The 16,066-nt window shown below is 47.9% G+C and overlaps 1 protein-coding gene across 2 annotated transcripts in view; it reads left to right on the top strand.

The window, feature by feature from the left end:
* LOC120827576 (mitochondrial import inner membrane translocase subunit TIM16) overlaps positions 1-16,066 on the top strand; it is a 90,264-nt gene that overhangs the window by 67,148 nt on the left and 7,050 nt on the right. For both annotated transcript variants that reach the window (XM_040190579.2, XM_040190577.2), the window contains exons 10-15: positions 14,897-14,951; positions 15,043-15,100; positions 15,206-15,351; positions 15,455-15,553; positions 15,637-15,729; positions 15,802-15,967. In XM_040190579.2, coding sequence (XP_040046513.2) covers positions 14,897-14,951; positions 15,043-15,100; positions 15,206-15,351; positions 15,455-15,553; positions 15,637-15,729; positions 15,802-15,967 — 617 coding nt within the window. The remainder of the gene's footprint in view (positions 1-14,896; positions 14,952-15,042; positions 15,101-15,205; positions 15,352-15,454; positions 15,554-15,636; positions 15,730-15,801; positions 15,968-16,066) is intronic.

Here is a 16,066-nt window from a genome sequence, read left to right on the forward strand (position 1 = left end):
CCGCAGGGTCCAGATGTGGCTCCTCAGTCGTAGCCACAATTTAGTTTTACGCGTTCAGGAGGAATAAAGAAGCGAGTAAATCTTACCCAACTTAATCACACTGGCTCACAACACCATTCGTGAACCCTCTTTTTAAACAAAAAGCAAACAACAACACCTGGGCAAAGGTCACCCAGGTAAAACTGCCGTTCAATGTGCGGATGGTGAGGAGGACCAGCGTCTCCACAGCTCCGGTATTCAAGAACTCACCTTCAAAATGGCTGTTTTCTTTTTGCAGGAGCTTGTTTATTGCTCGAGTTTTACAGCCAAACCGCAGAGAAACAAATTCTCAAATTCAGAGTCTGTATGATGTAAATTCTGCCACAACTGGTTGTCGCATTAGAATAAATAAATAGGTGAGTAAGTCCAGCGTTAAATACAATGTTGCAATGCCAACATGCATATTTAAATGAATTGTGGAAATTTAATTCACTGATATTTGCTTCGATTCTTCTTTCTATCAAATTTGAACTCAACACCATAATATTTCACACCCTGCTGGATGTTTTTTGCATCGTTTGTTATTTTAAAACGGCTTGAGAATATTTATGAGATTCAGTCTTCTAAACCCACAATGCTTTCTGTGTACTGTAATTATAAACTCCACCTCAACCCTGAGAATGTTTCCACATTTCAGCTCACAATTCATTTTAAGATTTCATTTTTGTTCCTGAGCCACTCAGTTTATTCCAAGCAGCATGCATGAATTATAAAAAATCCTCAACAACATCAGTTAAACACATATTTAAAGGTACACACAGAATCATTCCTCCTATTGTGCTACCAAACATAAAACGTTCATTTTTACCCCGTTACTCGCCATGTGTCCCTGTAACACTTCTGTTCTGCAGTAAAATCACCACAACAGGAAAGTCTGTGTCATCTGTTCCACATATTTGTTCAGTCACAGGACTGTCGCTCGGGCCGGTGGTGTAAATCCCGGTGCAGTGGCAGTAACGGCAGTACTGAATGTGCCGTCAGCACGCTGGGCCGCTGCTCTCTATGGCGAGGCGGCCAAACGGCCCGCTGTGTAACGCTGCCCGGGGGAGCCAGTAAAACCGCTGGTTCACTGCCGAGCCAACCGCAGCGCGCTGACGGTTTAAAAAGCCTGTGGCACCACACAGCATCTTGTTGCTTATATCTGGGATTTCTTCTTTTTCTTTTGTCAGGTTTGGATTCATTTTGAACAATAATGCATTTTCCTCACCGCTCTTCATGTGCAAATTTGTTATATGTGTGTGCAGAGTAATGCTAAAGTGTTTCCTCAACCAGCAGACTTTCATCACTGTCGCGTTCCCCACCCTAGCAGGCCTTTTGATTTTGAGTGCTTTCTGACTTCATGACTTCATTTTCCCTTCTCCAGGGTTTGTGGTTACTTTTACGCTGTTGCTCAACTTTGTTTTAAGGTCACCTTTGTGGCTCATGCGTGTGTCGCTGTGGATCTTATCTGACACGTGATCTATTGTTCTACTAAATCACAAGGTTCTACTATCGTCGGGGACGAATGGAAGTCAAAGATGCAGATGCAGAAGTAGTGCCCAATAAAAATTACAGTAAAGCACGGATCATATTTCAACGGCCCGCAAAGATAGAAATGTTTGTATTTGTGATTGATGGATTGGTTTGAGCTTCTAGTCCACACAGGGACAAAGAGCCTCTCAGGAAGGCTTAACCGACTCTAACGGACTAAACGGACCGTCTTTGTCCTTGAGTCGCTGCGGTTTTCTCTCTTGGAGTAATGTTTGCTTTTTATTACTTTTTTAAGTGGTATGATCTTGTTTCTATTAGTGTACTCAAAAAGTCATTGTAAACAAAGCAGCTTTTATATTGTTTAATCACCAATTATAATTCTGTAAAGTGAGTCAGATGTTTTTTTCTTCTTTTTTTTAGATTTATAATATCAGTTCATTTCCTACTTTTTTCTCTTGATTTTTGTGTCCCAAATCACGTGGTCGTAAACACAACTATGTGTTCAGTATATCGTTAGTACATACAGTGAATACGACAAGCCCTTTGACCCCTGACGCAACCTTCCGTTCGGAACACGAGCAGGTTTGTCGTGGTACCTTTTTGAGAAGTAGACTAACAAGGAACGTGTCCCTGCAGGAGAAGCTACGGAGAAAGTCATCTCCTTTCACTCACACTTCTCAAATTGATCAACGTGTGCAGAGAATTTAGTTGCCAAACGATGCAACTTTTTTACGCAACACATTTGTCACGTTTCCTCAGACAAAGCCGAAGACAAGTCGCATGTGGGATGCAAAGGGATTATTGGCTTGAGTTCAACCAAGCTTTACGTTTGGTGGTCCTTCTTTTGGTGGCTGTAGATAATGATTGCATTTAAGTTGTGTGGTGGGCTGTTCCTTTGACATTACACACGTGTTGTGCGAAGAGTTAGTCCTGTTTTGTCAATTTTCACCACAATTAGTGAGCACAAAGACGAGGAGAGCGGTTCCCATTAGGAAAGCCTGGGAATGATCTTCCGGGGGGTTATTTTCTGAGCTCATTATTCTCCCCGCCTCCCTCTTTTGCTCCGGAGGCCGAGGTGGCAGTGTGAGTGTGCTCTTTGTTAGTGTTTAGGATATCTGCATATGTATTGGCATCTGTGTGTGTGTGTGCTGTGCAGATGCACGCCGTCCCCCTCTGTCAGCCACGACGTGTCCCCCCCCCGTCACACACAAACGCGCTCTGACGGCGGCAATGTGTGGCCCGCCGTGAGAGACGCGGCGCCGCCTTTCTTCCCACAGCGCCTCGCCGTCCGGTGAGGCAGGAAGAAAAAAACACACACATCCGTGGGAAGGAGCGCCGCGCTAAAGGCAGGCGAAACCCGGGAAGAGCGCTGAACATCCGAGGTTAATTAGCCGCCGCCATGGGAACCGGGACACGGTGGAGAAACATGGTCAACAGAGAGGGGAATAATGAGTGTGCTCAAAGCAGAAGTTGTCACTGTATGTGTGAGAACAAACACAAAATGTCATAATAAAAATGCACCAGATAAGATAAACGGGACATGTTGACTCTTCCAACCTGTCCCCTCTTGTCGGACTTATAAATCAATCTCTCGTGTCATGAATCTGTCACGCGGGGGAGGAACCTTTCCTATTAAAACACGTGTTTGTTGCCTGGTTGACGTTCCGTAGCTCATCGCTGGTTATTCTCAGCCAAAGTGTGTCCCAAACTGCAGTGTGGTCTTAAGGGGCAGAGGGCAGAGGGGTGCCCACCGAAAGCATCATTTCGCCCTTTCTCACCATCCGTCACGTGGAGGGAGTGTTCGACAGGTCGTGTTAACAAGCCTTTGCTTTGGGAAGCGCAGACGGGATGTCACAACAAGCATGAAGAGAAGTGTCCGGCTGCTGTCTGTCGCTTTGTCAATAGTCTTTTCTTTGTTTTGCGCTTTTCAGTGCGATGGCGTATTTCCTCACGGCTGTTTCCGTGGCATTCGGGCCTCGTTGGAGCTTCATTTGAGCCACTTACGTCCGCGAACAACGCGGAGAGAGGCCCTCAACACAAAGGTCTCTTCACTGCAGTTTTAATGATTGCGGGAGCTTTCTTTTCCTCGCAGAGGAGGGCGAGACGGCGAGCACACAGAGACCTCGGGAGGTCACCGCGGTTCACTTTGAGGTTTACTGGCCTGTTGACTGTGCGCTCGCTTGGCACTTCTCATTAAGGGGGAGAGACGGACGCGGATGTCTCAGAGCCGGACGACTTTTATGGTTGAAAGGGATGAAGGATCCATTGCAAAAACAATCCTGGATTTACCAACTTATCGAGAGCGCGTTTTCCCCCCCGGCGACTGTGCGCTTTGCACATTTAGCTGTCAAAGCCTATTAGAGCAGACGTATGCGTATGCGGGTGCTGAGTCAGCAGCGGCGTGCTGCACTCCCCGCATGGAGCAGTTTAGGGCTTGTTGTCGGTCCCCCCCTCGAGGTAAAAGATGATGCTTTGTGGCCGCAGCTCTGCTGAGAGGGACGATGGAAGAGGAGCGAGGTGGGATAGAGGGAGCATGTGGGTGACCTCCCAACCCCCGGTTAGCGAGGGGGGGGGGGTTCACCTAGAAGTGGCATTTTCCCATGGTAGTCTTTTTTTTTTTTCCTACTTTCTTTTTTCAGTTGTGTCCCTTGTCTCTGCCTCGTTTTAAAATAGTAATGTTAAAGTCCCACTTCACACTAAAAATGTGTTTTTGTCTCGATATTTTCACTTGTAAGTCTGAGCTCCACCGTGCCGAATGACTCATGTGAGTTTGACACCGGCCGCTTGTTTAGACACGGAAAAGGAAAAAGCGAATAACAACATGTGCGCGGGTATAAAATTGTTTTGCCTTAAACCTCTATTTAGACCCGCCCTCTTTTCTTCACTCCTACTCCCCGTCCCCCCCTCTTCATTTCCTCCTTTCTTAGCTTCCCCCGTTGTGCTGCCTCCCTCCCCCCTTCACTCTTCTTCTCACCCTGCACTCTGGTATGACAGGTATTGAGTAACAGCAGTATGCCTGGGGTTTAATGTGGGATCTAACTGCAGCTTATCCACAGTGTGTTCACTGTGAAAGACCCCTTATCAGAGGGATGAGAGAATGTGTGACGGGTCACATCAGGTCGGCCCGTGTCTGCGGGCGCGTTATTTAATTTTGTGGTGACAAAGATCATGTCATTACGTCTGTTTATAATATCTTTGTGAATAACGTTTTGGCTCTTTTGTAGAGTACTCGTATACATTCTCAATTTTGTCCGTACTTTTGTTGTTATTATAAAGGCCTCTTGTAAAGTGTTAATTCATATCCGCTGTGACTCGCAGTCAATCGGATCCTATTCAACCTGCTGGCAGACAGACAGGTCGGTTAGTCATGAGCGTGCCGTGCAGCGGGGAGGAAGGTCATGCACAAAGTCAAGTTTAAAGAAATCACTCAGTAATACGTAAGACTCTGTCATCCAAGTCCTTATCTCACATACAGTCCCACCCACTCAAGGAGCCCCCAGTCCAATGCACACACATTATTATAGGTATTCCTACCTTAAGTACTGTCTGGTTTCATGTCTTTCAATATCTTGTCTTTTGCTGTTCCTTGTCGTTATCCCTTCTCACTTTTAAAGCGCTTTGTTTGTTTCGCTAGACAATCACTGAGTTATTTGGCGCTGACCTGGCTGGTTAAATACAGGAGGTTAAATAAAAACAAACACACAGTCACACTTGCACATCGATAACAAGCCTTCCTCGGAGTCGTGACGCACAGCGTTGATGGATTGAAAAGATAGATGTGGGGGCCTCGACGTGGAGGAGAGGTCAACCAGAAGTTCATTCAATATCCAGTGCATCCAGCTTATTTGGGGTTTTCTTCCCGTCTTGTTTGTCTTTGCAAGGCATCTGAGCGTAATTCAATGAGTGCCGCTTAATGTTGTCCTCCAGAGGAATATGCATCTGCTGTTCAAAGCTCCCTCGTCGTGCAGCTTTGTAATGTTTGAGGTATGTTTGCGTGGTACGACTAGAATACTAAACTGTGGATTAGCTCCGGTTACTCCGTATGGGTGGTCACACAATCTTAACTTTCTCTTTTCTGTCCAATAACCCTCCTAGATGTAGCCCGATAAAGCTCAAAGCATTCTTATGAGGACCCTTAGACACTCGCACACGTATGAAGACACACACACACAGCCGTTACGATTTACTATATGAATGCGATAGCGATCTTATCTCTTGCTCCTCTCCGTCTCGCTCAGTTCATCTCTGTCCCGAAGTCTATCGCCGTCTTTGTTACAGTAAATCTGCTCGGTTCCCCCCGAGGTTTTTATGGGTTTCTTCGCTGTACAAATCCCTGCTTCGGTCATTAATACAGATGATTTACTGTGGGTGTGTTGCACCCACACCCAGACACAGACTTTCGTGCTAGACGATCCACAAGGTGGAAAGGTGAGGCCGAGGTCCGGGGCCTCAGGGGGCCTCAGGGGGCCTCAGGGGGGCTCTCAGGGTACGACGCTGGAGTCATTTTTACGGCTGTTGATCCGACAGAAAAAAAGGACTTCGAATGCCAAACAATAGGTATATCATGACAAACTAGATTGTTGTATTTTGCTGTGTGAGTCGAACCCTGTCGTGAGATTCTTCACAATCCTTTTTTTTTTTTTTTCGTTTTCCGATCGTTTTGAAGTGGAATTTCCGTTTTTTGACACACGAGAGAGAGAGAGAGCGGAGCAGGGGAAGAGAGTGATGAATGGGACTAGATGGACCAGAAAGAGTATGTGGAGAGTATGGACACATAATCGCAGCCAACAAAGTGTGCGTGCGCGCGTTTGTGTCACCTCGAGATGAGTCGGATCGCGTGGCTCTAGAGACCGGTTGGCTGCGAGAAAGCAGCACTGATGAACTCCGTTAACTGACTCTGATAAAGCAGAACGGGAGCCACGGAGCCAAAACATGCGCGAATGACAACCGATGAAACGCCTCGAGAATGTTTTTGTAGTTCCACTCGAGAAGAAACGGGGGAGGGAAAAATGAAGGTCTGAAGAAGTTGTTTTAGGGTTTATGTTTCTCTCTTTATTTTCCTCGTCCCCTCTTTCGAGGCGACGCACTCATTTGCACACACAAACGCGGGTTTGAAGGCAAAACAAATGTTAAACCGTAATGTTTTGTGTCCGTAAATCACTGGGTTTTATGCTTCTGGCATTTGCAAGGATTCTGTCTCGGCTGTTTTGGCGAAGGAAATAATCACACAGTCGTGCTCATCAGGCCAAGTACGGGTCCGAAAAGGGTTTTGGATCGTCCAATGTGAGCTTTGGGTTCGAACTCGAGCTCTGCCGAGAGGAACTTTGGCTGCAGATTCGAGCAGCATTCGCTCAAATATATTCATCAACAAACGAAGAGATCATGTGCTATGACAGCGTTGCGGCGTGCTCTGCTGTTGTTGCAGCCGAGTGGCCGTTGGAGAGCGAAGGCGGTCTGTTGGTGAGGTTTTGTGCGAGGCAGTAAGTCGTTCATCATGCCTGTTACTGGTGGATTGTGTTTTTAAAAGCACGTTGCGTGGAAACGTCGACGAAGAGTTCGCACTTGTGGCTTTTCCACAGTAGGAAAAATAGTCTAGAGCGCACCTAAGACTCTAAAATCTGTCCCCAAACGGATGGAAGCAGTGACCCAGTGGAGCCAAGTCAGCGCTAAACATCTGGAATGCAGAATAATCACCGTGCCATGCATTTCATCCACGACTGATTTAGAGCCTGAAATTTGCATTTTGTTCTCTATTCACTGAAAAGTGGATTTATACTGAGGTATTTTTAGGTCAGATACTAATAGACAATATGTTTAATCCAGAAGTATTTCTGTTCATTTAAATTGACTTGATAGCATAACTATTTCCCACCTTTTTTTGCCATTAGTGTTGACTCTAATGACAGAGAAGCAGGTTTATACTGGAGGCAAAAGTCATTCAAGGAAAAAAAATTCTTGGCAGCTCTTTTTTCAGAATTTATTTGTGCGTCATATGCAAAGAATTTGCCGATCAAAGAGCGTCCGTGCAGTAGTGATAATGGTGGGTAATGCGTGCCGTTGCCAGACAGGTCTCTCACTGCTTCTGAAACACGTGCACATGTGTCAGTGTTTCAAATGCAGCTGTGACGGGAACCGTACTTCCCTCCGCCGGTGACCTCACAGCGAAGCGGGTCGTCGCGGGTCGTCGCGGCCGTGACCCTCACCGCTCCTCCCTCTGTCGTCGGTGGCAACGCTTCCCCTCTCCCCTCTCCTCCACGGCGGCCGGTCGGTTCCCAGGCCCACGCCGACAGGTCATTTAGCGGTCGTCCAGTCGGCCCCCTTGATGCTGAACCCCCGGGGTTAACGCGGAACGCGCCTCCTCCGGGGGTCCGCCGGTGTCGACAGGTGCCTCCCACGCTACGGGTGTAAACAACAACTTTGCCACATGGCAGTACACGGCACAGGTGCTGCGCGTTGTCAGCGACCTCCAAGCTGGCTTTCATCGGGTGCTTTTGAAAGATTTCCCATGAGGACCCTCGTACCTTTCCTCCGAGTTCAGTTTGCATACCGTGACATCCTCACATCCTACAAAACCCCCACCCGTGTCTGCCCTTCGGCCCTCCCAGTCCACAGAACAGCGCTGTGGTCTCTTTACCGCTACATGACCAGTCAGCCAGTGGTTTTCTGTGATAGAAAAAAAATGATGTCATCAATTCCCTTAAAGCATAATGTGGTCGGACAGCGGCGTGTGTTACGCTGAGGGGTCGTTTTCCTGCACATGCTTGGTCTCTAATCCGTTGTGTGTCTGTAGAAGTGTCATGTCATGCGGCCTCATTGTTTCCACCTGCAAAGAGTGATTAACCAAGTGAGATTGGGTGTGAAGTCGAAGCTGCACTGACGGCTTCACAGGAGGACAGGAGGGAAATATGTGCTGAAACTGCTGCTTCTTATTTAATCCATTTGGCAACTTTGCATGTGGTCGTATGTGGAATCGGCCATGTTTGGAGCGGGTGGGGGGGGACGTGTCAGAGGGGTCACTGCAGACTTGTTGACACGGGACTCAGTGAGTTTAATTAAATTCTGAGCATCCACCTATGTGTGCAACTAAACGTACTTGTGTGTGTGTGTGTGTGTGTGTGTGTGTGTGTGTGTGTGCGTGCGTGCGTGTGTGTGCGCTGGTTGTCAGGGGCCAGAGGACGGGGCCCGGTGAAGCGAGGAGAGAGGGGAGAGCAGCCGCTTGGCAGCCTATCTGAGAGCCTTGTCACTGGTGCTCCGAGGGGCCACAGCTGGGCCCTCCACCAACAATCCTCGCTTTTCTTCCCTTCACATGAACGCTGCGCGTCAACTCTAATTCCCTTCTAATGAACTGGCTACTGAAGGTACCTAGGCAGGCGGACCCAGCGTGTTTATTAAACACACACACTGGCAACTAAACACACAGGCTCAAACACAGTGGATGAGGAATGTTGCACCTAAGTACATTTCACATCTCTGCATTGTGACTGTGCAGCTGGACTTAAATTCCTGCTGAGGATCCTTGAACTCATCATGACTTAGAAGCTGCATTCAGTGCCACAACAACCAGAGCTGTGTTGTAGTGATTAAAGACCGTATGAGAACTCACAGTAAACCCCAGTGTGCCTCTTATCTATACGTGTCGCGGCAGAGCCACGGGGCTAATCATGAGTCATTCTGAAGGATGATAAATAACACCTGTCTCAAAGGTAATTCTCTATCTGGATAGGAAAATATTCAGTTTAAAACGCATTTATACAGTAATTTTTTTTCTTTTCTTGTGTTGTACAAAAGAAATAAGGAAACGTATCTCTTCTGACCCCCCTTTTCTAGACTTACAGTCGGTCTACTTCTGTTTTATCAGGTGGTGGATGGAACATTTATTTATTTTAAATGAGCAGATTACCCTTTCATTGGTTCTAGGACCGATTAAACCCGCTTCTGTTATCCTCTTTCAGGTACACTGATTCTTAGCTGTTCTCCAGATATAAACAATATAACTAATGTTAAATGAGGAAAGTCGAAGGAATTTGAATTTGTGACGCCGTAGCGACCAATCATTGTGAGTTGAAGACGCGTTGACGTTGCCCTCGCTGTGACCCGCTGGTTTCGTCTTTTGTGGTGCGAGCGCCGATGCTGCTAAAGGAAATATTTGTACACATTTAGTCAGCTTTAAGTGCCGAAGTTTGATTGATCTGTGATTTTCGGAGTTTACATAGGTGACAAAGTTCATCGGCTGTGATGTATTGTTTATGTGCTTTCGGCACTTTGGTCCTTTTTTGGTTTTATTGCAATGCTTCAATGTTTGAAAGGACCAATCGTCGGCGTCCATTTGTTTGCTGTGCACGTGACCTTTTAGATAACCCTCTGAAATATTCACTCTCCTGTGGACAGGACTTGTATTTTTCATTCGTATATTCGCTGAATACTAGAAACCAACCCAGGACATACCATCCCGGAGACAATGTTACAGCTTTAGAGTTGTTCTCTTATGAATCCCCTTTAATTACCAGTGGATTATTCCGCACCAGTCCCTCCTTTGTCGGTGTAATGTGAGCACCCGCGGGCCTACAGCTATTAGCTGTTACTCCCTTAAACAAGAGTAATACCGAGAGAGACAGAGTGTGTTCTCCGTCAGGACAGGAAGAGGGGAGGCTTATGATAAGAAGAAATGGATAATCTGCCGGTTATATGAACTTCCATCATCCGATAGGGATCATAAAAGTAATGAAAAGGCTTGAAATGGTCGTCCTTTAAAATGCAGCAGACGCAGCTGTTTTCATACTGCATATTTTCCTGATTCATTTCATACAAAAAAAAAACCGATCCGCGACATTACCAATCTGCCGCAGATCGCGTGTATGCGTGGAGACGCAATCCACAATCCAAGTACTGAAATGGATTGTTTCAAAGTTGATTCACAGCTGCAGTTTGCTGAGCGAGAGGCAGGTTTTACACGCTCAGCCTCGTGCTCTAATAACGGTCGTTCTTTAAATCTGACCATGAGCGTAAAGCTGTGTGTGTGGGGGGGGGGGGGGGGGGGCGCGACCTTCCTCCGACCACAACCATCAACTCCGCCTTTCCTTTTTGAACTTGACCACGCACCTGTAACATTTTCCGTGGACGCATCGTGCCCGGTTGTCAAAAAATCTTTCAACAGACAGAAATAAAAGCTGGCAAAGCTGAAAACCCGCCTTTGTGGTTGTTCCCGCTGCAGTAAGTGTTTCCAGGAACACATTTCACCACGATGACTCACACACACACACACACACACCCGCAAGGTGAAAACAACCCCAGCGTCGCTGTTGCTGCTGGTAATACATCATTTCAGCAAGATCCTTGACGGTCACCTCTGATATCACATTTTCCGCAGATTAACATCTTAAACCCCAAAAAGTCAAAGACGTTGCGTTGCATTCGTTCGATATCCCCAAGTGATGTTTTCGTTTGCGACTGAGCTCTCTAACCTCCCGACAACACGTCTTTTGTTCTTGCTGTGTCCTCGTTGCCCCGTGTGATGGAGCAAATGTTGCAGTTTCACTGTAAACGCCCCCCCCCGCCCGAAGCCGAGTTCCAGCCCGGACAGCTGGACGAGCTGCAGGCCGGCACTCCTTTGAGGCCGCGGGGCTGATAAAGTGCGCTGCTCCAGTTCACAGTTCAGCAGATCCTTCAACTTCAGATAATGCTTTACCAATCACTCACTCCCACTGACTAGGATGACATAACCGGGGGGGGGGTAATTGTGACTGATTTGGTCATGAGCAACACTTGGGATGGTTTCCACTGCTGAGATTTAAGGATGAAACTTCTCACCTACGGACTGAGTCAGAAAGGTTGTGATTTGAGATTTTGTTTGACTGGAATCTGGTTAAATCTGAATGTTACACCACGTTTTTGCAATCTGTACGGCGCACACAGCCTGTATATTACAGATTATCTGGAAAGAAATACGTAAATCTGGAACCAAAACACCTACAAAACACGGACCCGTCGTCCAGGACGGACTGGCACGCAGAAGCTGCTGCCGTAAATACAGAACAGTATCAAGCCTATGAAGCAATTTCTTCAGTTCTCTCAGTAGATTGATAGAGTGACCCCCTCTGAATACCTCAGCAGCTGCTTTGTTTTAGTTTGATATTCCCCAAAGGCCTCTTCCTCTCTTTCTTCTCTACTTTCTGCTCCTACCTGTCGACTGGAGCCTATATTGTGCTCTGGATGTGCGAGCTGAAGGCCGCGGAGAAAGGTCCCTTTGACAGATACCGATCTGGTCAATGCGTCTCAAGCCATAACCGTATACCCCAGCAGGCTGCTTTCATTACCTCCACCCATACAGTGTGTGCATAACACACTCCTGTGTGTGCGTTTGAGATCGGAGTCTACTGTATATGTGTGTGCATGTTGGTGTGCGTGCCTTGTCCCTACCTTTGCATGTTTTGTCATGCCTGTAAGCACATAGATTCACACACGTCATTTTTTTCACAATAGCTTTTATCTTTTTCTGGAAGGATATATTGATGCACGGCCTGCTTCTATTTCTACTGACATCCTTGCTCGGTTGAACTCTTATCAGCTCTTCCACCGCTGCAGATGTCCGATCACGCGCGCCGCTCACTTCAGGCAGCGCACACAGACACGCAGCGTTCCCGCGCTTGTCTGTCGGCTGCGTATCCCTTCGTCCGGCCCTCTCATTAGTCAGTTATTCCACTGATTTACGCTATCGCTAACATTATCTTATTATGACAGCAAGTTCCCGTAATCGTTACATATACCTGGGCTGACTCGAGCCCTTTCATACGCGCGCACACAGATGCACGTTCAGAGTACAGTAATATTCTCGCCGTATCTGCCGGTGCTGACGGCTGCCGTCGTGGGCAGAGGGTCATTTTTTATGATGTGTGTTTGGGTCTGTGTCAGAGAGAGCGGCGGGAGGCGATGGCAGACGGGTTAGGGGGCGTGTTTCTCTCTCTGCGCTCTCTGTTTAGTGTAAACTGCGACAGGAGCAGAGTGTCCGTGACGGCAGAAGCCTGGAGGGGGGGTGCGCAGGGGTGCAGGGGGGCGGGGTTGAATTATCAGGCGGCTCATCGCGGCTTTGCTGGAGGAACCGGGTGCAGAGAGCCCCGAGAGTGTGACACTTGGTCGTGGCTTTGTGAAATCTTTCAAGGAGGAGTCATGTCACACAGCTGATGTTGTGGATGTCTGCATTGTATTAATTATTTGTTAGGGTGTGTGTGTGTGTGTGTGTGTGTGTGTGTGTGTGTGTGTGGTTAAAGCAGCCTTAGTCACACACCAACACGGAAAAGGGCTTATTTCTGGATTAGTGTGTCAAACTGGATTTGGAACGACACACTCGGGGGCACACACACACACACACACACACACACTCACTCACTCACTCTACAGCCTGTTTAAGAGCATGAATGAGGCCTGTAATAGATTTTCTTTTCATTCATAATCTGCCCATGTGATCGAGATCTTCACAATGAGCCGGCTCGCTCGCGCACACAAACCACCGTAACGGCACGGCTCTCATTAATGCACGCGCACATACATCATGTATGTATCAGTGGCCGTAAATATGCACATACATGCGTGAGTGTGTGTGGGAAAATGGGCTGTTGGTGAGGCGGAGCGTGAAAGCCGTAGTAAACAGGGGCCATTATCAGCGATAATGACTCCACTGCCAACATGTGGCTGTTTGACTTGTTGCGCGTTTACTGTGAGAAAAGCAGAGATAAGGCCGCAGAGAAAGTGAGGGGATTTGGGCAGAGAGAGACTGCAGGGGGGCAGAGTGCCGCTGTCGTTGAATAGGGAAAGGAACTGGTTAAGCAGGAAGTGGGTCTCAGGCAGAGGTGTGGGGATGGAGGTGTTTAGGGGCGACATGGGAACACACAGTCGCCCTAACGAAGCAAGGCCCGACCCCCCCCCCCCCCCCCCCCCCGCCCCCGCAGACTTCATAGGCCGGGAGGGAAAGATATTAGAGAGACAAGGGGGGGACAGGGACGGGACGGGCCTATATCTGTGAAGGACAGATGCTTGGCATCAATCAAGGTGACTACTAGACACAATGTCTCAGTAAAAGCAGAACATCAATGTAAATATCTGTAACCGTGCTTCATACATCTGTTCTTCCCTTTGAGGCAGCAAAGTCTTTCTAAATCCTTCTTTTTCAATAATTGGCTGTAAAATATCAAATTAAAGCGGGCTTTCAGGCAAATACAGTAAACAGATCATTTCAACTTTTTTTTCTAGACCATTTTCACTTGGCAAGCTAGTTCACCAAAAATCCTAATTAACGCCTTTTCCAATCATAAACCTATTTTACCAAAGAGCAAAACTACTTCCCGAAATGTAACAAAAGTTAGCGTAGTTTTGGACAACATTCGTGAACCCAATAGAAGGATGCGAGACATTACGGCCACAGACTCGTGGCAGCCGGTTTTTAGTGATGGAGTGAACCTCGACCCTCCCATCAGCCGCTCTTTGGCGCCGCCGGATCAGCCGCCCCTCTCTTCCCTCTTTTCTGCTCTTGTCAACGGGGACAGACTGACAGATTCCAGAGAGACAGGGAGAGGGAGACGTTTCAGTCCGCTTCTGTCTAAGCCATTACTTCCTGGTTGGGTTATTTACTAAAGCCCACTTGTTTTCCCCCATCGACTCTAAAGCTCATTGAGTTCCCTCATTCCTCAGTCGTCTTACCTCAAGAGGAAGCGGGCGACTGTGGCCTTGGTTTATTATGGGTGAAGGTTTGAGGCCGAGCTGAAACCGTTTTTCATATTAATTGCAATTGTGAACAAAAATATCCATGGATTTTGTCATACGACACAAAGTGTCTGCTTTGAATATTGAAACCATGAAAGGCTTTGGCGACGCAGCTTCCAGCTATTTGGCTCCAAGCCAGTGGAACAACCGTCCCGAGGGCTCAAGAGGAGCTGACAGTGTTATATTTTTAAACATCTTAAACAACTTTTATGGGCTGTGGTTTAATTATTCGTACCTCTTCGATCCACATTTTTATATCCATACAAAGTATTTTGTGTGTTCAACTTTTTATTGTTGACCATTGTGAATTGTTTCATTCCTCACGGGGTTTAATGCTGTATTGATCTTACCACAGGCTATAAACGCCAAGGAATTTAAATCCAATTAATTTGAGTGATGAGTCAGTGAGTGCCTGCCAATGCTTTTGTTTCGCTGTAATTTCTTTTGACAGTTTTCTCAAACTGCCAATAGAGATCGGTGGAAAACAACAACAACCTGTATGATCTCACTCAATCCAGCCTGACCTAAGAACACTGCTCCATCTAGTGGCCTTTTTGGTAAAAACCTGCGGCTCTCTGACTTGTTGAGATGTTTCTGGGCATTATTTGAACGTCTCTTGTCTCTTTGCATTCAGGATGCTGATCCCTCTGTTCGATGAGGACACTGGGCTGCTCGTACTGGCTGGAAAGGTGAGAGACAGTCTGTTCTGTGTTCTGAGCAGGTGACGCATCTGTGGAAGCGTTTTGAATGAATGAATGAACGATGTGCTCTCTCACACAGGGAGACACGGCGATCGATTGCTTCGAAGTATCTGCGTCCGAGCCTTTCTTCTCGCAAGGTAAAGCTGCTCCTGGTTCATCCGTCGGGCCGGTTTGTTCCAGCTCTGCCTCCCAGGGTTTGATCCCTCACTTTCCTCTTTTTCTGTGCATATTCTCGCTTGCAGTGAGCCACTGCCTGACGGACACCTCAACGCGCGGCGCCGCCGCGGTACCCAAGGCGGCGTTGGATGTCCTGTCCTGCGAGGTGATGCGTGTCCTCCAGCTGACGGACGGCTGCATTGTGCCAATCAGCTATCAAGTCCCTCGCAAGGTGCGTACCTGCACAGAAACCGCGGCTGCACAATCACGACATCTGCAAGCGAAGTGCGTGTCGTTTTTTCACGTCCTCCTGCTTGCGCGCACTTGTCTCGCAGAATTCAAACCAGGAGTTTCACGAAGACCTTTACCCGGACACAGTGGGCACGACTCCAGCCATGTCTGCCGAGGAGTGGTGGAAGGGAGGGAACAAGCAGGTAAACGCTCCACGCTCCCAACCAGTTTTTCCTGTCGTCACAGCGGAGGGACGCCTCCAACTGTCGCCTCTGTTTGTCCTCAGGTGGAGAAGGTCAGCCTGAATCCAGACAAACAGCACAAAACCAAGGCTGCGCCAGCGAAAAAGAAGGAGCCGGCCAGTGGAGGGAGCAAGGAGGTATAAAGGGCTTCTGTGTTAGCGACCATCAGGGCTTCACCGGCCGCCTTTAACCTAACGCTGCTTCCACAGGATCCGGCCCGCGGCTGCTCCACCTCCAGCAGTCCCCTGAGCACTCCCAGCAGCAGCGCCGCCGCGTCCCGCTCTCCATCCTCCGCCTCCGGTCTGTCCTCCAGCTTCCTCCCCAGTCCCAGCCCTGGTCCCAGCCCGAGCGCCAGGCCCATCCAGAGCATGCTGGGTACAAACAAACACACCCGGGAATCTCTCACTTTTTCATCTCGCTGTTTCGACGGCAACGTTTCTTTCCGTGACAAATGTGCTGCGTTTGAATTGTCTC

This window comes from Gasterosteus aculeatus, chromosome 11 (genome assembly GCF_964276395.1).
Source record: "Gasterosteus aculeatus chromosome 11, fGasAcu3.hap1.1, whole genome shotgun sequence".
Taxonomy (NCBI): domain Eukaryota; kingdom Metazoa; phylum Chordata; class Actinopteri; order Perciformes; family Gasterosteidae; genus Gasterosteus; species Gasterosteus aculeatus.